Here is a 26,501-nt window from a genome sequence, read left to right as displayed (position 1 = left end):
TGTTTTGTTTTCTGTTACAGCAAATCCAGAATGGGATTCCAGTTTGGTTAAACAGGGAGCGCTGGAACAGAGAGAGGGCACTAGGGGCCGCTGGACTTCATGTCATGTCGAACTTACCAACTGTGAACTTCGCCTGTACAGCCTGGACAGTAGTGGTAACAGGCAGCTCTGTACTGCACTGTCGCTCTCTCACTGCCAGGCAGTTGGTCCGTTGCAAGGCCAAGATGGACATGTGCTGGAGGCACTCTTTTTTAACAGTACCCTCCTGCAGCTTCGAGCTTCCTGCCAGTGGGAGGCACAAGAGTGGAGCAGGTTGTTATGGGCATGTGTAATTGCCACCCGACCACAGAAAGACCCGACCTATTCCAGTAGAACTGCCTTTGAAGCATCTGCTTCAACCACATTGCTGGCACAGCTTACTCCAACCAAGCGACCCACAACCTTACCTCTGTTCATAGAACAGTGCACCAGTGTCCTCAAGGTGGGCCAGTTAAAGCAACTCTCTGACCTCAATAACTGGAGGGCCTTTAACTTTGTGCTCACACATACTCATCTGCAAGCCTTCCCAACTGAGGATAAATGTTGTCTGTCTGAACCGTTGCTCCAATATCACCTTGCATCCTGCCTTGCTGTGCAGCATGATGCATCTGAGGAAAGTGGCTGTTTACGCTTCCAGGCAGTCTTTGCAAATGAGGTACTCTGTATGCAGGCAGCGAATGAACCTAAGGCACAGAGTTGGGTGGAGGCCTTGCGTTCTGCAGTAGCTGCACAGAGAGGACGGGGCTCTTTGGGAGAGGACAGCAAGCCTGGTCTTTCAACTCTAACTAAGACTCAAGAGCGTCTCCATGGGCAAGTTCAGAAAGACAATCACCAGTCAGTCACCACCAGCTTCCTCAGCATCCTTACATGCTTGGCTGTGGAGAAGGGACTGACTGCCCAGAACTTCAGGTGTGCAGGTATCCAGTCTGTTCCATAATTCTACTTGTCTGGGAAAATGTCTTCCTATTTGTATTTGTTACTGTAATAGTAATTGGGTCATTCCATGTCAAATCAGACATACTCCAGGAAAATGGTTGCTGCACCATCTCAGGTTTTACTCAGAGTTTGTGTAAATAATGTTTAAGTCCCAAAACTAAGACCTGTAAAATTTTGTTAAATTCCATTCTCATAAATGTTTTCACACTTGAATTTGTATTGTTTCTACACTCTCTAAAATGCCTAATCTTGGAGATCACGTTTGAGCATTAATATCTTAAAAAGTATTATTCCTAACCTGCCCAGGATTGAAGACAAAGTATGACTGACTGGGTTGGGTACCTATCACATTTGAACCAATATCGGTACCGTTGCTGGTGTCTGAGGTTCGGCGTTGGTATCCAACGGTACTGTTTTCGGTACAGTACCTTACCCTTACCCAACTGTGGGTTTTGTGAACCGTGACACCCCTACTTTGAACTGTTTAAAGTCTTGCTTTACCCTTTTGAATGGATTCAGGTCACTTGCGATTCAGAACGATGGGTGCATTTCATTCACAAACACATGCAGGTTTAAATGGTACGTATTAAGTTAGCAATAATAACTTTTGCTTTTGACACAGACATAACATTACACTCAGACATGAGCTCAGATGGTGCACTCCACTCCTGATGCACATGAAATTACCGAAATTTAGCACCATTCACCGTCATGTGAACCAATACTTCACTGTAAGAAAATTTCCCGTAAAAAAACAGGAATCAACTGGCAGCAGAGTTTCCAGGAAGTTCCTGTTATTTAACGGTGCCCTGGTTTAACATTAAGTTAATGTAAAATAACAACATTAATTTCCTGTAAATTAACAGGAAACAACTGGCAGGATTTCCAGGAGCTTCCCGTTGTTTAACGGCAGACTACCATAACATTAAATTCCTGTTAAGTATATAACATCATTTTCATAACAAGAAAAAATGTGATCTTCACGTTAGTTACACAACAGGTCTTTAATTTTTTACAATTACAGGAAACAAGTGCCATATATTGAGTTCATCCACTCTCAAATGAACATTTTAAAGATAAAAATCAATTTTTCACATCAGTTACTTATTTGTAGTTTAACAGATATTTTATTTCACAGCACTTACTTGACAGTCTTAACAGTAAAGTAATCTTTGAAAGATGAAGGGACATGAAGCAAGATAATAGTAAATAGTAATTCAGGAACATGTAGACTGACTATAATCGTATTTCAGGATCAGGGAATAAGACACAGAAAAATTATCATGGAAAATAAAAAACATCGCATTAGGCTCGTGTATCATGTATGAATGTAAAATGTAGATACATAGTAGTATTTTGAAAATTGGATTTCAAAGAACAGGTAATAGGATACAGAGGAATTACAATGGAAAACAAATACATTGCATTAGGCCCGTTTAAAATGTAGACACGCTATCTAGTAGTATTTTGAAAATCGTATTTCAAAAAACAAGGAATAAGGTACAAAAGAATTATCATGAAAAACAAAAAACATCGCATTAGGCTCGTGGTATCAATTATGAATGTAAAATGTAGACACATTGATCTAGTTGTATTTCAAAAATCGGAAATAAGGTACAAAAAAGAATTATCATGGAAAATAAAAACATCGCATTAGGCTTGTGTATCACTTATGTATGTAAAATGTAGACATGTTATCTAAAGTAGTACTATTTCAAAATCAAATAAGATACAGAATAATCATCACAGATATTTATCAATTATCAATATCATTGCATCGCATTGGCCTTGTGTACATGTGAGAATGAATAAACTGACAGATTATGTCCAGAAGAATTTAAAGTAAGAGATGAGTATAAATGATAATCAGGGAGGGAATCAAGTAACATTCATGAGAAATCAAGTAACATTCACTTTACTTATTAGTGATTGTTCTTAGGCTTCTTCTGGGCCTTTTTCTGTGAGAGAGAGAAAGAGAGAGAGAGAGTTACAAAAACTGATAGGGTACACTAGGATTCATGTAGAGGAAAATTGTGCCAAAGTGAATGAATCGGATGTGAATTTGTAACGTTAACACACTTTCTCACAATGAAATTAACTGACATTTATTACTTACTGTAACTGCATTTATATTTGATTTAATCAGTTGTATGAAGTAGAAGTATAGTGTTATGTGGTTATTACAGCAGTACTATGCATGATTGCTCTCTTCAGAGGGTGTAATCCTGCATAGTAGTGCTTATAACTACATAGTAGACTACTACACAACCCCCCCAATACATACCACACATAAAACAAACTCTGGTTCGAAAGTGTGACATGAACTTACCTCTGGAAGAATTCAAGGGTGCACGCTGCCTCCTCCTGATATTGCAGATTCAGAATATAGAAGGTGGAGAAACATGTCGCAATCCCTGTTAGAAATGTGGCGAGGTTGGACCCTTCACAAACGATTAAGGATTCAATGCTGACCATCCACTTTTGATGATTACCTTGTCGTTCACCTGAAAAAAAGAATTTATCATATTCAATTTAAGATATAGATCCACATGTCAACTATGATTAGATTCCTTTTAGGATTTTGTCCAAACAAAATTCAATACAGAAAAAAAATTTAGTGTTCAAAAGTTGATTTAAATATGTATATGTTGATCAATATTACTCTAGTGAATGAAAACAAACATACCTAGTAATATCAGGCGAGGCGTCACAGGTAGGCTTGGAAGACTCAACATCAGCTACAGTCGCACATCCCTTAGCAAAAGAAAAGAAAGGCACTGAACAACTCTTCATGATGTGTGTGTGTGAGTGAGAAAGTGAATGTAATCTCTGTGAGTGTGTTGTGTGTGTGTGTGTGTGTGTGTATGTGTGTAAGGAGTGAGTGAATGTGAGTTGTCTGCAAGGTGAGTATGAAAGGTGTGTGTGTGTGTGTGTATATGTGTGTCTGCCATTGAATGATTAAAAGTGATGAGGCGGGTGTGATAAGATGTTTGTGTGAGGAATGTGTGTGCAAAGTGAGGGTGCTTGCTTTTGAAATTGTCTGTCTTATCAAAACCACATTGTTTATGGTTTCTATATATGTGTGTCTAAAGACCTAGATAGATAGATAGATAGATACTTTATTGATCCCCAGGGGAAATTCAAGACCTGCATGTCTCTTTAATTTGGCAATCTGGAACACAGAATGGAAGGTCTATATCGGGTATATTGTCATGAATTTAGGTATGGCTCACATAAATAGACGCAGTGGACTGATGCCCACATATATGACATGTAAACATCTTCCTGTTGCATGCCGCTAGCTCAAATGAACTCCGGAGGAATACCATACACGTGTCATGCAACCACCTCTGCTATGGAAAGCTAGCTAGGCTACTAACTAGCATTAGCTTTCTAAACTGTCAACTGAAGGACTACACTGATCCGTTTGTGCCATATTGTTTATACGGCCACTGGTTTATTAAACTGATGATGTTAAGCAGACTTAGCTAGCAAACAGTGTTATAGCAGGTAAATCACGCGAGTTAAACTTTAAAAAACTACGCATACCCTACTCATACCAACACTTTTAGATGGCTTCAGATTGCAATGGAGAAACGTAAAATTTGATCAACAAGTGATAACGATAACGATGGCTTAAGGGCTTAAAGGCGTGGTTTTGGCTAGCTGAATAGCACTGCTACTAACTTCGTTTCAGCAGGGTAACATTCAGAGATGTTGTATTATACAACTTGTATAAACATGACCAGTGTGCTTTCAAACGTTGTATTTCTTGTCAAAGATGACAGATAAACTCACCTTATTGTGTTGATGGGTTTGGGTATGATTCCAACGTATCGTCTTATCTCAGCAGACAGCTTCCCATCACCAGATCGAAGGTAACGTTAAGATAACAGGAAGTACGTGTGTTCCAGAATAAACATTATGGGCGTGGTAAATAACAGTGTTGGAGCCTGATTTTACACATTTGTCTTACTAATGACTGGAAAGTCCTGTTTATTGAAGGAAACAGGTGAATAATGTTGGAATCTGGGTGTAAATTTACAGAAACTTTTTACAGTGTTGGTAATACCGACCTAATTCGGTCGGTACCGGTAAAAGTACAGTGTTCGGTACCCATCCCTGACTGAACCATTTGATGTTTATACTCCATGCCCATTAGTTGTATATAAAGCCATAGATTTGGAACAAAGTGCAAAACTAGTGATATTGAGGGTCTGGTACCCATTTATTTACCCACATGGCATCAATCAGTACTTTGTCTGCAAATACAATACTTAAAGGACAATTCCGGCGCAAAATGAACCTAGGTGTTCATAAGACATGTGTACCGAGTTCGACCGTTTGCTGGGATTTGTTTTCATGCTAGTCGAATGTGACCAGTTTTATTGCAAACCGCTTATTGGCGTTTAACGCTAGCCTTCGGGGCACTCGTACAGTAAAAAGTAATCGCTATTTCTATACCACTAACCAGGCTCAAAATAAACCACACTTACACGGTAGCATAATGAGGGGCTCTACATGTAAACCGAAGCATTGAGAACTGCGAATCAGCGAATTTTGGCACGGTCTTGACAGCGTTTCTGAAGAGCCACATCAGCACATTGCATCGCCTACCGACTAGCTAATCAGGGGACGTCCTGCGTCACATCTCATGCGGGTTCTCGTTGGCCAGGGTCGGCGGGCACCATAGCGCGTACAGGAAGGCACAGAGCTAGCGAACTTAGGTCTCGAATCTAACAAGTTATATGGGTCATTCCACGTCAGTTCAACCAGGGCCCACGCACTTAGGTCTCAAAAAATTCTGAAAAAATTACCAGGTGTACCTATGTTACCCAGGAGACACACTGTAAAATTACTCTTATGTAAGATCAATACTTTCCAAGATACAGCCAGTTTTACAGGGGGAGGGGGGTGTCCATTTTGTTCGGGCTCTTTTTTTTGTCAAAGTTTACAAGCCCACAGCGCAAGAACTAAACCATGTAGGAGGCTCAAATTTTGCATGCTGGTACATAAATAGGAATAGTATGTAGCAAAATCGTCACGTTTGGTCTGGATAATCCTGCATGGTCATAGCTGTCCCTCAAAGTTGATACAAATTTTATTGGAGTTTTTGGCTGGGCTCTGTTTAAGCCTTCAGAAGACATATTTGTACTCAACATAGGCTCTTGATTTATTTTTCTTACTGAGATAAGTAGAAACACTCTCACAAAAAGCAATGAACAGAAAACAAATCCCTTCAGGGTCTGAACAGCAGACCTCACAAGTCTGAAAAATCATTTTGATTATCATTTTCAGAGCACCCAAACACCTTGTGGGAATATACAAAGATTTTTTAAATATGTTTTTCCTTATTCTCTATGATCCCTTCTTTTTGAAAACACCAATTTGACTTGTCTTATGCAAATCTTTCTTTTTTATTTTCCACCCTGAACATGGGCAAAATGCCCCATTGACATCAATATGTTTTATATAGTCACCACACTGCCACCTGTGGTTGTATAGAGTAACCTGTGATAGCTCTATACAAAGGCATGGGCTGCCATGCATAGACTCCCATGGCAGAAGAAAGTGTAATAAAAATACATAAAAACAATAGTGTGCTGCTTTCAGCAATAGTGTGCTGCTTTCAGCAAGCACACTAATAACATAAAAAAATTCCTTAGTTGATCCAGCAGTTTCTCCTTCAGACAACATGGAGATGAGTCATGCATAGTGCTTACTGCTGTTTTTCCTCCAGCTGAAGGAGACGTCAAGTCTTGATTTTTCTCTCGCAAAACAAATTCCTGCCACAAATCGCTTAACCAATCATATCGCCAGAAAGCCTATGATGTGATGTTTTTGAGGAAGTTTTCAATAATTAAATCAGTTGGGGCATGGCAGAGTTATTAGACTGAATGTCATCGGTACTGGAATACCGAAATTAGAATAGGCCATCCGCAAAGGGTTAATAAAATATAGCATATAAAGAAAAAACGTATGATTGATACCAAATGCGTACAAAAACAAGTTTATACTACCTTTAATGACTTAATGAATCACTTTTTTCCAAATCTAGGTCCTTGTAGAAAATCAACGAGAATGCCGTACAAACCCTACAAAGTTTGGGCTGCCTATGAATAATAGTTTTCATGATGTTAATGTCCAAACATTGCTTCCCAGATAATGTGATTTTCAGGCTGTAAAACTGGTGTAATTTCAAGAACTGAAAATAAAGACATAGGATTTCAACAGAAATATTTTACAGGCCTTGGTTTTGGGATCAAATTGATTGAATTATTCTTGATATAGACATGGTTTGAACAAAATCTGAGATGGTGCTGCAAAAACCTTATCTGATTTGGCTCGGAATGACCCCCATACAAACTTGTATGCACTAGCTCACTGAGGGAAGCTTGTGATGCACAAACGCATCCGAGTGTGTGTGTGTGTGTATCTGTGTAAGTGTAATGTGTTTATATTCTTCCCTTCTACTACTTCTGTCTACCTCTTACTCCTTCTAGCACTTAAACTTGTGCACCCTCATCCACTGGTAGCATTTATTGCTACCTAAGGTGTCCTTTGCAAGCTAGCTTGAATGTCAATACTCATTTTTTATTAGATTAGATTCAACTGTATTGCCATTGTGCAGAGTACAAGTACAAAGACAACGAAATGCAGTTTGTGTCTAACCAGAAGTGCAAAAAAAGCAGAAAAGTGCAATGTGATATACAAAGTATAGGCAGGTGGTGCATAGACAGGAAAATAAATATAGTGCAGTGTAGACAGTAGTATACAGTTGATTTATAGAAGGTGGTTTAGAGTAGTATAAATTAATATAAATATTTACAGTGTATTAGCAGTTACCTTAAGAGCAGAATAAATATGGCTATGTAAAATGAACAACGTATGCAATGTAGTAGTAGTAACATTATAATAGTAGTAATAATAATATAGATACATGTATATGCAGAGTATTAACAGAATATAAAATTCAGTATGAAAAATAAAGACGGATATTTACAGAATGTACAGCTATGTGCAGTGTGGTAACAGTACCATTGTAGTGCAGAAACAGTAACATTACAAGAGGAGTAAGAATAAGTGTATGTGCAGGATGAATAGTATGAAGAACAGTAGAAAATGGCTATATGTAAGTGTAATTACAGTATGTGCATTTGTAAATAAATAGATAGAACACTATGGATGGGATAGGTTAGTGCAAATGTCCAGGGGGGTGCTTTTGATGAAAGCATCTGCTAAATAAATAAATGTAAAGGTAATGTGTGTTAAGAGGTGAACAGTGACATCATTGTCTGTATTGGTGCAACCAATAGAATTATTTGTATCTGTATTCGGATAGGGAACCAGATGTGGCTGTGGTTTACACTGGAAGTTGTGCTAAATTGGGCAGAGACTTTATTTTGTATCCTAATATAATTGGAAACATAATTGATGTGACACTTGTATGACAACCACCACCCCTAAATTAGCTGCTTGGGGTGTCCAGTACATCCAACTGCCATAGCCACATACACTGCCTTACCACATTTACAAGGGTACTGTTCACTTTATGGTGAAATCACTTAACCCATTTACTCCTAATATGCCTTCTAAAAACGCCTATAGAATCCTATTATCCTTATTTCCTGAGGGTTTTCTGAAAAAATACTAAGAATTGTCAACGTCTACCAAAACCTTAATATCTAAGCCTCTGAACACCTATAACATGAAATAATAAGCATGCTGTGCTACACAGCAACCAGCGGGAGAGTCAATGCTGCGCTATGCAGCAACAGGCGGGAGATGGAATGTTGCGTCGTGCAGCATCCAGCACAAATGGATTAATGAACAGTTCAGTGTATAGCATTCCCAGCACATTAAAATGTCTGGATGTACAGCTGTATGATTGAGGTTTAAAATAGTACAAGTTATTTGTTATCAAAGTTATTTTAACAAACTGATTAATACTTCAGAGTGATTTTTGATGTTTTTGTATTTCTTATAGGTTGCCAAAGACCAGTGGGTTTATCACAAGACAAAGCAAAGGTTTGCTACTATAGTGGAAGGTATTACTGCCAAAACTGTCACCAGGACAACTTGTTCATTATACCTGCACGATTGCTTCACAACTGGGACACCAACAGATACAAGGTATTAATAACATTTATAATTTATAAGTACTCTATATATGTATCTGTCTACCTATCTATCTCTCTATCTATTTATCGATTTATTTATTTATTTATTTGACTCAAGAAACCACACTGTCTGATCTCTCCAAGGATAGCAGCTGCTTGTCTGTGTGACGACGTGTTGGCGAGAAAGATAATTCCGAATTTACATAAAATTAAAACAGTTATCTGTGTTCAACTCTCCGTCCATCTCTGTACTGGTTGCTCTCATTTCAGTACTTATTAACTCCTCATTCCATAAATATGGAGCACATATCACAAGAAAGAGCAGAAGATAAGCTTTGCAATAATGCTAGACATCAATTTTCTTATTTGTACACTGAATTGTGATGTCAGCGCCGGACATATGGCTTCCATCACTTAGTGTCCTCCTCAACTTTTCGTTTTTTTTTTTCCATCTTTCTAGTGTTATTTTCACACTTTTCATCAGTGTGTCAAACGCTAATCACTTACGATAGACAGACTCTCTTATTATTGGACTAAATCTGCAATCTGCAACAATATCGAGGGACTTTTACTCTGCTAGTTACCAAAGTTGTTTACCCGGTTGTTTACCTTGGTTACCTGGGAAGAAGCGGCGCTGGAGGAAAAGAGGGAAAAGAGCAGGTCAGATTGATGAAAAAACAACATCGTCCTCCCCTTCCTAGCATTCTCCTTGCTAACGTCCAATCATTGGATAACAAGCTGGATGATTTCAGACTGGCATTTCAACGGGATATCAAGAACTGCAATGTCTCGATACTGAAACGATACCATGGCGAAATCCTAAAATATCTGTAAAAGAAAGGACGCAGACCTCCTCCAAGTGTATTAAGTCATTTGTGTTGAATTTGGTGCACTTTTGTGGTGTGCAAGTCAATTCTGGGTTCTAAACTTCCTACATAATTAATATTTTTTATAGTCAGTAAAATCGTAATTTGTGTGTGATTTAAGTCCTTTATTGTTTGTTATAGGCTAGTTCATTTGCATTGTGTTGTGTTTTGGCAATAAAGTACCTTTAAATAGCCAAAGTAGGCTAGATCAAGGTCAGTGTTGAAATTACTGCCTGCAAATCACTGAATGCTATGCAGAGGGGCCTAATCTTTAGGCCATCTGATGTAGGCTACCCTAGGCCTCAGTGTTGCACGGTGTATCAATACTAAAAAGGTATCACGATGCCTTCACGCAAAAAAACGATACGATTTCCGACGTTTTTAGAATCGATACTTTATTAAAATAATAACGTTCTGCGTCTGTGTGAACTGCTGCTCTTTGCTCCTTGCACGCATCTAGGCAAGAGGGCGTGTCAAGCAGGCATCTCTGAGTGAGTGAGTGGCAGCTAACGTCAACAAAGTTCTTTGCCGACAGTCCTCTGCCTTGTGGATAAAACAAAAGGTGAAGTGAAATCTGGAACTATATGGGATACATCGGGAATAGTGAAGGCAAGCCATCAGGTACACAGAGGCCCGTTTGTAAAATATGTGTCAAAGTCATTTATAATCAGTAGCCTAGGCTACGCATGGCTAAACACCTCGCAGACATATCCCAACATTTTTAAAGAGTTCAAAGAACGACAGGTTAACGAATATGCTATAGAAAACACGACTACATGGTTAGTACCAAGTTCTTCTCTTCTGTTTTAGTCTAGCCTAAGTGAAACGAGTAGGCCTATGGTTCTCTGGGATAAAGCGAACCTTCCTTCATCAAGGAATTTTGACGAGACATAACGAGGTCATTTTGACGAGACATAACGAGGTGTAGCCTAATCATAGGGTGCTAATGTGATGAAAGCGCAACGTTCACGCCAGAATATCATTACCATAACTTGTAAACAATCTATTTCATGTTCGGTCAGTACTACTGGTAATATTTGTCATGGCATGTTGACTGCAATTTGTTCAATAATTATTGCCCAGATGTTGGATAGGCTACCCGAAATGCGCTAATTAAAGCCCACAGCATATTACCACCGTACGTGTTGAGTCCTAATAATAGCGGCTTATTGTTACGTGGTAGCAAATCATGTTATCAAAGAAATGGACGTAATGTAGGAATGCACACAGATATATTGCAACAGGTAATGGTAGGCCTATCTGACGAAGACCTGAGTGGTTGGAACATCGTACTTGTACACTGGGCGCAAGACTATCCTCACATTTTTCACTTTGCAACTGTCAAAGAAATCCCATGAACACTCAAAAACGTGAAGGTGAAGATAGCAACAGTACGTAGACTAGCCTACTCGAAAGCTGTTTCACATGAACTCATTCGGAATATTTTGAAAACGTAACAGCTAGATATTCTGTCTTCTCATTTTGTAGACTTTTATCTTAGTTTTTATTTCATGCAAAACATTTTAGTCTCGTCTTTTTTCGTCAACAATAATGCATCTTAAGATGGCCTTAGTCAGGTCCCAGCGGTGGCGCAACTGGCTGGGGCATCTGCACCGTACGCCAGCGACCCGGGTTCGATTCCCGCCCCGTGGTCCTTTCCGGATCCCACCCTGACTCTCTCCCACTCACTTCCTGTCATTCTCCACTGTCCTGTCATTAAAGGCATACAAAGCCCAAAAGAATATACTTAAAAAAAAAAAAAAAAAGATGTGTTTCAGGACATTAGTGCAGTCTTGTCATCGTCTCGTCTTAGTCATGGAAAATGGCTTGTCTCGTTTCGTCTGACGAAATGAACACTATTACAGGTCTCTCTCTTTATTATGACCATCTCGTTAGCAGAGTTTTTTTTCTTCTGGATTTTTTTGTTTATTTATTTATTTATTTTTTCTTCAGTAAATTTGTGTCAACAAAAGACCAGGCTACACGAAACTTGGTGGGAATGTAGCCCCTCAAGGATGACACGGAACCATTGTTTTTTGTTTTGATCCATCGCCCACCCACCACACCAGGAAAGGAGGGTAGGCCGGACACAGTTTTCTGTGAATATCTCGAGAATTTTAGGGCCTAAAGAACTTGGTCATTGGTCTGAAAAGGCCATGTCAACCTATCCCATATCCACTCATTTGAGGTATAGCGCCACCTAATTAAAAATGAAAAAGCAAAAATGAGGCGTTCGAAGGTATCTTTGGCTGATGTGTTCAAAACTGCATGAAATTTGAAACCTAGTATCATTATTACACCCTCTGAATGCATGCCAAGTTTCATGGAATTTCGTTCATGGGGGGAGCCATATAGCAAATTAATATGTGTACATTTAGTGACTACACCAATTGGCCTGTAGATGGCTGGACACAGTTTTCTTTGAATATCTCGAGAACCGTAAGGCCTAGGATGACCAAATTATTTTGGTTTGTTGGTCTCCAGGGGCCATGTCAACACATCCCATATCCACTCATTTGAGGTGTAGCGCCACCTAGTTAAAAAGGAAAGGCAAAAATTAGGTGTTGTAATCACAGGTATCTTTGGCTGACAGGTTCAAAACCACAAAATTTGTGTAGGATCATTATCACACCATCTGAATGCATGCCAAGTTTGATGGAATTCCATTCATGGGGGGGCATATCAGCTATACACACACGCACACCCACGCACAAATGCACGCACACACATACACACACACACAAACGCCAAACACAGGCACACACACACAAACACATAAAAAACACACATGCAGGCACATGCGCACACACACAAATGCAGAAACACACAGAAGCACACATGTTCACAAAAACTATGCACACACTCATTTACATACACAAAAGCAGGACAAATTGACAAGTGTTTATTTTAGCGGAGAGAATGTGCAGGAATGAGCGGCATATTTTGTACCGCTTTGCGGTACATCTAGTTTATATACAGGTTGGCAAATGTCCATAGTGTTTTAGATAATACATTTGATAGCATCTCCCATCTTGCACAAGAAAATTAAGAAACTACTCATGACTATGAGTGACTATGTAACACAGAACATGTTTGAAAGTTGTTCATGACTAATTACTACTCATTATTAGCCTGACGAGCCAGACCTACATCAAAATGTAGGGTCTGGGAACATACAGTACCATTGGCACTGCTCAATCTGAGGGGCAGGATAAATGGTTGTCTTTCAAATTTGCTCTCCACGCAATAGGATAGCACTACAACTGAGGAGTCCCATGCATTTTCCCACCAACAGAGCTAGTTGGCTAATTGATCAAACTTTTGCTCTTTTAAAAAAAAGCTTAACTAGTTGCAATTCAAAGACCGCTGTTCACCAGCAGCAGCAACCATCTTCTTTGTTTTCAAGTAGCAGGAAATTCACGCGGAACTGTCGCCGACTGCTCTATACATGATGTGATTGGCCTGATAGAAGTTTATTAATTAAATTTGCTGCCGCTAGGGTGCGTCTAGATTTTTAGGCTAACTCATTATCACTTCATTAGAGAGGTCATTTGTTGAATACCAGGAATGGATGAGCCATTACCAGATGAAGGTAGAAAAATAAGAAGCTTATTAAATCTGATCCTGAAGTAGTTTGCTTACCCTGATTGTGTAACTGCCCACATTAAGATCATATTGATACCAAAGTCTTTTGTTGCTCTTTATGGCTCTGTTCCTGTTCTTTGATGATCCTCAGGTGTCCAAGCAGGCTAAGGAGTTTCTGGAGTTTGTGTATGAGGAGCCCCTACTAGATATTCAGCAACTGAACCCCTGTCTCTACCGGCACTGTGAGCTATTGGCCACTGTGCTGACACTCCGGCAAAGATTGCAGTCACTGCGTGCTTACCTATTCAGTTGCCGTGCTGCCATTGCTGAGGACCTCCGCCGCAGGTAAGCACTGAATAGAAAGAAGTTTACCATGTTATTATTGGCCTATTTCTCATTTAGATTTTTTGTTATAATGTAAGTCGCTGGAGAAAAGCGTCCACTTAGAGACCATAACCAAATGCTTTTGTTTGTATTCAGTAGGCATACAGTAAATAGCTAAAAGCAGGGGTACTCAAACTTTTTCCGTCTTTCCCCACTTTGGAAATGGGGAATTTTCAAGTCCCACATCACCCCAATAAAATGGTAAAGTTAAGATATTATTTTCGCATTGTGGTTCCACGTTATAGTTCCCATCTTGGTCCCCCTTGGTCTGATGTTTTAATTCATATGTAGGCCTATCTATCTATCTATCTATCTATCTATCTATCTATTTATTTATTTATTTATTTATTTCAGTGTCTAATCTTTCTTATAAAAAACAAAGGCATTAATAAGGATAGGCACAAATTGTAAATTTTTTTTGTAAAAATGAAATTCAAACATATAAAAGATATTCTTCATTGAATGAATAATGATGCCTCTTTCCATTTGGCTCGTACTGCCCGATGTTGTACACGCAAACGGGACGTAATTGCCTGGCTTGTAGCAAAAACGTTACATTGTATTGCACACACAGCAAGACCGGGCAATGCATAACTTGGTGACCGGATTAAAGCAGTAATGTAATCAAGTGTAAAAGAGCATTTAAAATCGACATAGCTGGGAGATTTACACTTTCCAACTCGGGCGGGGGATTTCCGATATGTCTCTTTACATTTATTTGTTACTGTTTCATTGTGGCTTTTGCTGAGAAACATAGTTTGCAACACACGCTGAACTTGAATCAAACGTTCTTTAGAACACAGCTGATCAACCGTCTGCCTTCACTTTTAAATGAGATCCGTTACCATTGACAGCGGTCATTATTTAGAGGTCATTAGGCGAAAATAATGACCGGTAGAACTTTGGGAAATCCCATTCAAGTCAATGGAGCGTTCTACCTGCATTGTGAAGAGCCATATAATAATGTAATATAATGTTGGTTTCAGACACCTATAAATGTAATAATTTCCCAATATTGCAGTAACTTGGATGTTTTGGTAGGATTCAATTGTTGGGGGCCAAGCAGTGAGCTATGTAGACATCCATGATGTGTCTACTTTTTCTCATGAAGCAAGCAGAGAAGCTGTGTAGGCACCCATAGTGTCTCAAATTAGCGGCCAAGCAGGGCTACGTTTCCCAAAAGCATAGTTTCTAACTACGATGCATCTTCCGTGGTAGTCGTCACTGCCAAAAATGAGTCGACCGTTTTTGAGTCACATGTAAACGATACAGAAATGCGGTGTTGATGTTCAGACGTATTTCGGTCACATTTTTAATAAGAGCTAACAAATATGCTCATATTTTTTCATTTTCCAAATTAAAAACATATGTGACAATATGAAGCTTAGTGTTTGTGCATGTGTAACTCAGTGTTGTGCGTGAACGAGTTCAAAAGAACGCGTTCATTGAACACGCTCATTTTTTCGTGAACGTTGAACTGAACGCAACACATTTTTTAATAAAGAACTTGAACGTGAATTAGTTCACATTATGTGTCATAAACGGCAGACATCACTGTAAATGAACGTTGGAATTTGTTTTCCATTGAAAACTGAGTGACATCTGTTTTCTCTTTTGAAACATAACGAGAGAAAGTTCCTCCCTCCTGTATTCTCGCTGGTGCCGCTTAAATCATGTATCACCAGACAGAAATGGTTTTGACATTGTGTGCGCAATGCATTGCGGGCAACGTAGTGTCCGGCTGAGAATAGTTGAATAGCATACTGGCTTCCGCACAACGTTACCCGTGATGAATTGCAGCAGAGCGGGGTAGGCATAGCAACGCCGCGTAGCGGGCAACGACGAGAGCGCAGAGGGCTGGATTTCATTGCACTAAGTATAGAACTGGTCTACCTTGTCTGTAGGCTACTGCTGCAAGTTTCATCACCTGGTAAGAAACCCACAATTGCAGTGTCATGAGCAAATGTCTACAATGAGCAGCTTCAAAGAACGTATAGTGATTTCTAGCTCGTGGTGTGAAAAAAAGTATTTATTTGAATATCTCACGAAAAAAGTAAAATGAACTGAACTTGGATTATGTGGCATGCTCTAGGAAATCATGGTAAAAAGTACTTAATCCTTAGAACCCTACACTGTTTTAAGGGCATTTTCACCATGTTTAGTTAAAAGGATTTATCCTGGTCATTGTAAGTGCCATACATACATGCTATATATTGTTTTTTCAGCAGAGTCTAGGCTACCCAAATCTGCCACAATTTCATGTATTAATACTTGCATTGATTTAATTGATTTTTAAATAATAAAAATACAAAAAGCGTATTATAAAAACTCTTATATTTTGACAAGTATCTCACCACTGCAAGCTGGCAGCTCGACTTGCATGTGTGTGTAGAGCAGACTGTCCTGAATTTGGCAATATCATTGCCATGGTGGAGGGGTTCTCTGGGGCTGAGCAATGTACAGACATATGTGGTGTGCGCCTTACAGAAATAAATGGCATTTTTATATTTAGTGATAAAATGACCTTTCTGCACTCCATATCTGTGACACGAACTGATCTGACCTGACTTGACCCGTTTGCGTGTTAGCCTGTGTGTGCCTATGGTGTATGCACTCATAATGATTCTCTACAACTTTTTAATGCATTGCCATGAACAAAGTAAAGGCAAAAAACGTGTTTCTTTGTTGAACAAATTGGGATGCAATGTGAGCCTTGGGATGCCATGCAGGAATTTGCTAGGATCTCAAAACCGTATTAGGAACATGCTTTGCCATAGAGAAACACACGATAGCATTGGATTATAAACATGCTTTGCCACAAAAGTAAGTCCAGCTATATGAAGTTATTATTTTGCTGTCACTTCATTGTTTTATAACCCAGAAGGATGTACTGGGTATCAAATGATAGCTCTGTGTCTCCTCTTTCATCTGACATGCGTGGTATCTATCCGGTCACGGGTCCGCGAGTAATTCAAACGAGAGTAATGGGTGTGCAGTGTTGGTTTATGGACATGACGTTATTATTTTGCAGTCACTTCGTCCGTCTTTATAAGCCAGAAGGATCGATATACATGGTAACAATGGATAGCTCTGTGTCTCCTCTTTCACCTGATATGCTTGCCATATCTATGCGATCACAGGTTCGCGAGTAATTCAAACGAGAGTAATGGGTGCGCAGGTGAACGCAGAGAAGTGTAGACTGTAAATATGATGCAAAAGTGCCTAGTCTCGTTGGAAAGCCCCACTTCTGCTCTGTCACACAATAAAGTTTTCATCTCGCTGCGAAGAACAGTTCCGGACAATGTAACAGAGAAGAAAGGGTGTGTTTTTTGACGCACTTTGTGTCAATCGGGTTCTAAGGGTTAAAGGAATATTTCACCGCTGGAAAGATGAATTTGTATTGAAATTGGGTAATTTATATAGTAGAAATGTGACACTATTCCGGTGCCTTCTTGACCGAGAAAAGGCATAAAATGTATTTTTGGCTCATGTGGATGAAAGCCAACAACTCCCAGAATGCACCGCATGCAAGGCAAAATATCCAATAAATATCTAATATCAAACTAACTTTACAGCAGTCAGCCAGTTTATGTTATGTGTGGACAGTTAAGATTTAGCCACCATCTAGAAACAAAGCAATACTGCTTCATCACCACTTTTATTCTCGTCTTTTCTCTTGGGTTTTTAGCCCACTCAGAGCATTCCTGCAAAGTCCTTAGGTAATCATAACTGAATATACATATGTCTTTTAGAATCTTCCCAAGAGAGTACCTCCTTCAGCACATCCACTTGTACTCCATGGCAGACCTCCAGCAGGTAAGCCTCACTTATATGAATAGAAAGAGTAGATAAGTTGTAAATTGAAAATGTACTTGCTTCTTAACCATGATTTTTCACAGTCTAGGGCATTTCAGGGTTCTTAACTCAAACTGATATTTGCAATTAGGCCTACTGAAAAGCACTATTGGATGATAATGTTTCAGAAATAATGCAATACACTATATTATTGTAATTTAAAATTATATAAGCAGAAAAACAGAAGGCTGCACTTTGCATAATATACTACTTTAATTATTGCTGACACATTTAGACGCACTGCCTTCTTTAGTGTGCAAGGTAAGTGCAAGCATGTTGTTGCGTCCAATACAAACATTGTTGCAGCTGTGGAGGTTGAGTGTGTCCCTTACTGGGTGTTGATGTTACTTGCCGCTTTTGAAATAAAAAGACCAATTCAGAATGTTTCTAATACCCAGCCTCACAGCAGAACATTCCTTGTAAAACAGTAAGGTGAGAGAGAAACTTTGATAGAACTCCTGGAGCTCTGGAACAATCAAAACAACCAGGTCAAATAGCATAGGTACTGACTATTAACAGAACTCGGAGGAATGCATTTATAGCAGTTTGTAGAAAGAAAGCTCCAAATTCCGGTTGAACCTATTCATACAGTCTATTGCATAACAGCTCTTTCCCATTTAAATTTTTTTGTTGCAGGAGATTCAAATTAAATGCTGCCACTCAATTCGTGTCACTCAATTAGTCCTTTTGCCACTCTTAGCCCTTTCCAACCGGTTCTGTTCCCAAACCAACATTTGAACCATTTGGAGCATTTTGACTAAACAAAAACCCGTTCAGAACGTGGCACTTTGGTTTTGAGCTGGAACCAATAAATAGTCGTTTTTTCCTGTGAACTTGAGTGGGTGCCATTCTACCGTTCAGAGGGGAGAAGGCTAAAAGCATGAGGTTTCCCTCTGTATCAACTGTTGCAATGGGTAAACAAAACTGGTCATCTAGCACTACACTGCAGAAGTTAACTAGCATTTTGCACAGATACAGTAATTTCTGCCACTTTCACAGGACAAGTGTCATCATCCTCCTGTTTAAATCTAATTGACTCTTGTAATGCATGCAACACCCATTGATGATGACACATCTTTGGTTCTCGTCGAAATTGGTGGAAACTGGTTCAAAGGCTGGTTCACTAGGTAGCACCAAGGTTCAAAGAATTCTGAATGGAACCGGTTCAATAAAGCATTCTCTGACGGTCGAAAAAATGCCAATGTTCAGTATTTTCCCTCAGCAATGAGCTGTATTTTCAACAAATTCATTAAACATAGGTGTAGTTGTGGAATGGAATAAGAAATACCCCCCGCTATGTTCGCTATGTTTTGTCTTTACTCAAAATATTCGGTTACACTTTACTTGACAGTATCGACATAGGAGTGACATGACACTGTCATGAACGTGTCATAAACAAGTCATAAACGTTTATGACAACTCTTCTGTTATTAAGTGACATTCGGTTTTTGTCATAAATTAGGGTTAGAGTTAGGGTTAGGTTTCATGTCTCATGACAGTGTCATATGTTCGTGACAGTGTCATGTCACTCTTCTGTCGATACTGTCAAGTAAAGGGTTACCAAATATTCCAGTATGTCTTGCAATGTCTATATTAGGTTTACAGGAGTTTAACTAACATACAAGTGAATAAATAGCATTTTGCATTGTATACATGTTTCTGGTTTTGGATAATGGTAGGGTTACAAATAGCATAATGCTTCAATGCAAAATATTTTCACTGTATGCATCATACCACAATTATATATTGTATACTATGGTGAGGACACATATAAGTTAAGTTGACTGGTATTTTGCAGATGCTTCTATTCAAAGCGACATGGGCTTCCACCTGACCGATTGTCAGGCGGTGACATTAACGCTGCTCCACTATGCCCACAATGCTTCATCTTCTGTAGTAGCTCATTTTGGGGTTATAACATTACCTAAGAAAACAGCCACTTCAGTTTCCATTAATCCTTTTCTTAACTTATTTGTTAGTTAATTATACCTGCGACTGATATCTACACACCAGAGCCACCCTTTGTTTGTGGAAAACTTCTAACAATCTGATCTGACGCTTGTCCGAAGTGAGTGAGTCTGGTGATACCATTCGTATGCATGGAAGTACTTCACCAGAAAATGAGACCTGTTCCACAATGGCATGTAATTTTTGTGCAGCTGTACATGTTGTGTGCAGGTAGCTGTAAGTATAATAACATGTATGCTGTCAATAACCATGTAAAGAAATTAAATATTTGCTGCCAACAGCTAGCACTATCAGTGATCACCAGCACTGTACTGGTACATTATTACTGTTATGAAAAACTTGTCACCTTGACAATGCATGCATATTTGGGGGTCATTTTATGCATGATGCATAGCTCTGAAAGAGCCTTGTGTTAAAGGTTGGCAGTCAGCTATTGTGCACATGCAGTTTTGACAAATGACTCTTCTGTTCTTTTTGTAGAGCACTATGGGAAATGGTATAGTGCAGTGGTGTGGAAACATGCCAGAAACATTTTACATCACCCAATACCAAATTACCTTTGTGGACCTTCTAGTATGTTTGGCACCACTGACTTCTATTAAGCCCTTAGAATTGTTAGTGTTATCATATGTATTTTTTTTTACCCATATTGTGGATGTATTTCAATGGGATGATAAAAAAACATGGTTTTTGAGGAACATGGAATATTAAATGTTAAGAACTTTTTAGTACAATGATATTGCATCTATGGATTAATGGGGTAAAGTCTTGTAGCTTTGTGACTAACACCATTGGATTCCCTGACCCTGACAATGTGGGTTTAGCAGTTAAAATCAACATCCCATTCACTTTTAGATCTAAATTACGGAAATAAATTAACTTTTACACAATATTCTAATTTTTTGAGATGCACCTATACATTTAGAACCTCTATGTAAAATGTATTTATTTTTAAAAAAATATAAAACACCCTGTCCTCAGAGGTGTGTTCAAATTCGCAAACATAGGTGAACATTCGCAAAACAATTTTCTGTTTGCCTTGAGTTTTCCACAAACGTTTGCGAACACTTGCAAACAGTTTGAGGAGGTAGTTCTCCGTGAACATGTTGGAAGTTGGACGGAGTTACCATTGAGATGGAATGTTTACACAAAATCATTCAAATTGAGCTGTTCATAAAGACATATTCGCCACGAACCTTCACCTCTGTTCAAGGAAATTGAACGCACATCTCAAATCTAAAGCATGACCAATGAAAAATAAATACTTTTTGTCTTTGATTTATGCTATTTGTATGTGTGTTTATTCTTTAATCTTTATCCTTCTCTTCCTTCTGTTTCTATTATTTTATTTAGGTTATTGATGGAAAGCTAGCCCCATTCCTGTCGAAAGTGATCAAGTTTGCAACCTCTCATGTCTACAGCTGCAGTCTGTGTAGTGAAAAGGGCTTCATCTGTGAGCTTTGCCAAAATAGCCAAGTCATCTACCCCTTCCAAGAAAGTGCCTCCAAGAGGTGAGTCATCAGCGCTGGAACAGTCGTCAAATTCAGACTTTTGGCTTCATACAGATCTATCTCCTTATATTAGTGCCCAATGCATCTGTTCTTACAGGCTCTTTTCTTTCTACAGGACTGCATGATTTTATGTATGCATGATGTTAAGTGTTCCACTGAATATGCTTTGCAAAACAAGTTTGGAGTTGTATTCCCACCATTATGATCATGTTTGTTTATAGCCATGTTTGTTACAGTGCCTGCATGTGACCATCCAGGTTTACTTGTTTTGGTAGATGTAAACAGTGCAAAACAGACCTACTGTCTTCTCTCCTGGTAAGAAAATTGGACCAACTGAACAGTCAGTGCGCAAATTTGGTCCTAAATTTAGTAGGAGTAGCCATAAATAAGTCTAATTTATTAAGTAGAAAAAATATTTTTTTATTTTTGGACATTTCTAGCCATTATATGACTGTGAAGAGTGGATAGGAAATTAGTTGGAATGAGAGAGATGGGGAGTAAGTTTTGGAAAATTACTTCCTGTGGGAACGTCAGTCTGTACAGGAGTTGGACAATGGAACTGAAACACTGGCCAAAATAATGTTTGAGGTTTCAAGCCTATGTTGTGTGACCTGAAGTGTGTTCGTCGTCAAACAGTGGCAAACGTTTGTGGCAAAGCCACAGTTTTCTTTTAAGTTTTAAATTTCAACGTTCCAGTTTGTTTTAAACTGTAAACAAAAATGGCGAACAGAAAGTGCATTTTTTTAGCTACAGCCGCAATTATTATCGATGAATTAACAGAAGAAAACGGACTTGACATAGTAGATTTGATACAAAGTTGCTTATAGACACGGAGAGAATGTGACACTACAAGAATAGAGGGCTACGTCTCCGTGGTTGTCCCTGCCTACTGCAATGTCACATTCAGGAAGCATTTTTGGATGCATAAGACTACAGTTGAAGTAAGACTGTAGTAGAGATAGATATTAAAATGCTTGTGACCCAAACGTAGGAAATATAATTTATGCCTGATTGACACAGTCATGGAAATTAGGTTTACCGGTATGGTTTGGCTATTGTTGTTTATCAAAAACTTTTATCCAAACAAAATAGGCTAGGCTTAAAATAACATGTTAGGCTTTAAGTTAGGCTAGACTACTGTAGCCTACTTCAGTGCAAAATAAATATAAATAATTACATGTCTTTATTAAAAATAAAATAAAAACACAATACTAGTTCATACCTGGTTTATTTCAGAAACTCCATCAAGACTTTGGACCAATTCTCAGCCAATATAGTGAACCCCCTATTGAACTGCCAATTCTGTCAACGTTGTGGCTGTTGGAGAATTCGAGGAGTGGCTGATAGTTTATAATTATAATAATAATAATATTTATTTATATAGCACTTTTCAAGCATTGAGTACTTACAGACAAACATGAAGAGCATTTTTCTATGCACAAAGTGGAACAAAAGTGCTTCATACACAAGACACAAACAAACAAAAATGCCTACCGGAGCGGCATAATTGCCAGCGTACACGTGACACACGAAACGTACAAGACGGACAACAAACAAAAAAATAACAAATAATAAAATAAATGAATAAAAACAAATAAACAAATAAAAAGTTATTTTAAAAAGAAAATAGTCCAAGGGCAATGATGAAGGCACACAACTGTGTCCAACCCGGAGGATTTAACATTATCCTAGCAGTCTGGAGAGCACTGGAAGCAATGAACAGTCTGAAGTCGTAGGTGATCCTATAGATCAGCAAATCGGTGGACATTGACAGCGACCGTTTGTTGTTTAGTGAGATCGCTGTCGTCAGAGTTCTTCAAACTTGCTTCTAACGCTATTTAATCCAGACTCCAGGCAGCAGAGCATGGCAGCTCGCAGGTTTGGAGTAAGCAAGGGCAGTTTGCACCATTATTTCATTCTGGAGGTTGAGGTTCTGACCACATTAGCTCCGCTATATATCTGCTGGCCATCACCTGATCAGAACCCTGTTCTTGCAGAGAAGTTTGACAGAAAGGGAGGTTTCCTGGGTGTGATGGGGTGTATTGATTGCACCCACATACCCATTAAAGGTCCATCAAAATACAGAGATTCCTACATTAACAGGAAGTTCTATGCAAACTTTCAATTACAAGCAGCACACAGGAGCCAAGAGTTTACATACATCCACACAGGCAATGCAGGGTCAGTACATGATTCACGTGTCTACAGATCAGTGACTTAAAAGCTATGTTGACTGCCGACCTCTGCCCGACCTCTCCCTCCCCAATACCATTTACAATGTGATTCAGCCTACCTTTAAGATACCAACCTGCTTGTCCCTAGGGACAATGGACATCTAACTGAGCATCAAAAGCAATATAACAATGTGCATAGTTCGACAAGAGTCCACATTGAACGTGCATTTGGAATCCTGAAAGTGCAGTCGTCTCTATTTGCGTCTCCTTTGAGGGAAAAGATGAAACTGTTAGTGTGGACAGTGCACAGATGAATCTCCTCCTGCTGAAGATTTAACTAGGGGAACACAGAGGATTGCAGCAGAGCAAAAGAGAGATGACATTGCTATGACGCCAATTTAATCAGTCATTTTTAGGCAAATGTGTGCTGTATTTTATGTATTACATAACAATTATTATTATTATTATTATTATTATTATTATTATTATTATTATTATTATTATTAAGTGTGCTTGCTGAAAGCAGCATATTGTTATCAGTCACGCAAGCACACATTTGTATTATTATTCCTTTCAGCCCACTTTTTTGGCCAGCTCCTGCCTCTAGGCCTTTTGAGATATTGACACCGTTCCAACTCTAATACATTGCTTAAGAAGATGGCGTCACTGACCCTTGTCGTTCTTCCGCCATATTGGATTTAATAGAAAGTGAAACCAAAGTTTCACAGGTCACAAATTTGGTCCGATCTTCATCAAACTTGACGTACATGATCCTTGGACCAAGCCTCACAAAAGTTACTAGAAGGATTTTTGATTTTCGGAAGCGTTTAGCTGTCACAGCCAAACGAAATCGCCGGTGTAGCCGCGAAACGGAAAGTAGGGTATTATCTCAGGAACGCTTTCACGCATCGAAACCAAACTTTGTACATGAACTCGAGACTCCAATGTGAGAATGCACAAGATCTAAAAACAAAAAACATTCTAAAATCTTTTGACAAATCCCACACAGCTATTTTAAATGACCATCATCTCAACAATTCCTGACGTGACTCATTCCAAGTGTACACAGTTTCTACCCAGCCTTGCCACGCTCATCAATGTAGTGTTCTGCTATGGGATAGTATGGACTTACGAACTGAAAGAACAAGGAGAACATTAGCTATATATAGCTGACATATTACAGTAATTTTCACATCCATGGTGTTCAAATCTAACTGATGATTATTGTTTAATGTCATGATGGGAGAGTATTATTCAAAATGTTACAAGTATGCAAATTCATATATTTACAGGAAATTATGTATTATTGTGCTGTTTTGTTGTAAAGACATGCAAGGCATTCTGGGCCATGTAATAGACAAGCAGTTGTCGTTAATAAGCAGTTTAACTTAATTTCCATACTCATGAATATGAATAGGAACCTAGGGAACCTAGGGACAATAATCAGCCATCTCTGTTATGAGAACGAGCTGGTAATCACTCACTGAAGAGGGGAAACTATCGATAAAAAAGGTTGTTTACTCTAGAGTAGGGATGTCATGGTAAACCGGTTTTACTATTAACCACGGTGTGAAACGTCACAGTTAATAAATCGCAGTTAATACCCCCCAAAAAAAAAAAAAAAAAACATGCACAGCAATACCCTGAAATTTAAACATATTACAATTCCTAATTTTTTTTTTTGATCCTAAGAATAACAGTGTTGTTTTGCAGTACAATGTGTTTCTAGTGCCTTGCCTCCCCTAGCCTCCCCAAGGCGTGTGTTTCTAGTGCCTTGCCTCCCCTAGCCTGCGTCTTTCCTCCTCACACACTTTCAAGCAGCAGCTGTCATGCCAAATACAGTGATACATGGCTGCTAGTTTAAGTGGTGCTGAGGCTGCCCAGCAACAAATAATAATAGGCCAATGTTAAGTAAGGGATAATGTATAGAACGCCGGTCATTATGGGGAAAATAAGTCCCGACAGGATCTAACGGACCCGACCTTGGCCAGCCGAGGGGTCTTGTTTCGCCCTGAAGGGACTTATTTTCCCATAATGACCGGCGTTCTATACATTATCCCGCTTATTATACGGCTACTTGCCAAAACGAAAAAATAAACTCCATGATATGTCACACTTATTTGTTACCGTTTCGTCGTGGCTTTTGCTGAGAAACAAATAGTTCGCAACACACGCTGAACTTGAATCAAACATTCTTTAGAACACAGCTGGGGGGTATTCCAGAAAGCAGGTTTACTGGCTTAACTGGGTATGTTAACCCAGAGTTAGCGGTAAACCTGGGATTTCAGTTCCAGAAAGCTCAAAAATGATCAGGCTATGTAAGTAACTATGGTAACATAGGCTCTGAACTGAACTGGGTATGTTAACCCAGAGTAAACGGTAAACCTGGGATTTCAGTTCCAGAAAGCTCAAAAATGATCAGGCTATGTAAGTAACTATGGTAACATAGGCTCTGAACTTAACCTGGTAGGGGGTAGGTTATGTTCAATTATGTTCGGTTATTTCAGTGCATGTTCAATCAGGCCGCTATTACACTTGTCACACAATGGCGTTTCATTTTGATGAAGGTTGAAAAAGATTGAAAAAGAAGCACAAAATCATGTTCATCAAGCACAAAATATTCATCCGTGCAATTTACCGTGAGAGGGCGATAAGACCACGATATCACATGAAAGCATATCCATTCTTTTCCAAACGAGTGTTTCAAGAGCGCTAGAGTTTTTCAGCTGAATCCTAAATATAGGCTTCTTGAAAAGCATTCTCCATCCCTACATTACGCATGGTGGATTAGAATAGAATAAAATAAATCTTTAATGTAGCTAGCCTACACCATAGTGGACATTTGTGTTTGGCTTACCAGACAGATGGACAAACAACATCTCAGACACATTGAAGATATAATTAAAACAAGTACAGTACAAAAAAGAGGAAACATAGCCTATAGAAAATTAATAAATAAGATTAAATATAGCTGTACAGCTCAGCCGGGTAGGCTATGCATGTTGTCACTAAGTTTGGTTAAGAATGCTGATGGCATTTGGGATAAAATATTTTTAATAGGCT

The 26,501-nt window shown here is 38.9% G+C and overlaps 1 protein-coding gene and 1 long non-coding RNA gene across 3 annotated transcripts in view; one reads left to right on the top strand and one right to left on the bottom strand.

The window, feature by feature from the left end:
* The window catches only part of plekhm3 (pleckstrin homology domain containing, family M, member 3), a 58,234-nt gene that overhangs the window by 21,254 nt on the left and 10,479 nt on the right, over window positions 1–26,501 (top strand). The window contains exons 3-7 of the mRNA XM_048238624.1: window positions 21–956; window positions 8,963–9,108; window positions 13,698–13,891; window positions 17,683–17,746; window positions 21,107–21,264. Coding sequence (XP_048094581.1) covers window positions 21–956; window positions 8,963–9,108; window positions 13,698–13,891; window positions 17,683–17,746; window positions 21,107–21,264 — 1,498 coding nt within the window. The remainder of the gene's footprint in view (window positions 1–20; window positions 957–8,962; window positions 9,109–13,697; window positions 13,892–17,682; window positions 17,747–21,106; window positions 21,265–26,501) is intronic.
* On the bottom strand, window positions 2,616–4,876 carry LOC125291786. Of its 2 annotated transcripts, XR_007193066.1 has the most exons (4): window positions 4,774–4,876; window positions 3,662–3,729; window positions 3,305–3,479; window positions 2,616–2,933 (listed from the first exon to the last, which is right to left on the bottom strand). It is a non-coding gene; the product is annotated as an uncharacterized LOC125291786 (long non-coding RNA). The 2 variants fall into 2 exon arrangements; XR_007193065.1 differs by lacking the exon at window positions 4,774–4,876 and having other exon boundaries at window positions 3,662–3,807.

The sequence above is a fragment of the Alosa alosa genome, chromosome 3 (genome assembly GCF_017589495.1).
Source record: "Alosa alosa isolate M-15738 ecotype Scorff River chromosome 3, AALO_Geno_1.1, whole genome shotgun sequence".
NCBI classification, from domain to species: Eukaryota; Metazoa; Chordata; class Actinopteri; order Clupeiformes; family Clupeidae; genus Alosa; species Alosa alosa.
This window is presented reverse-complemented; position numbering and strand designations above follow the sequence as displayed.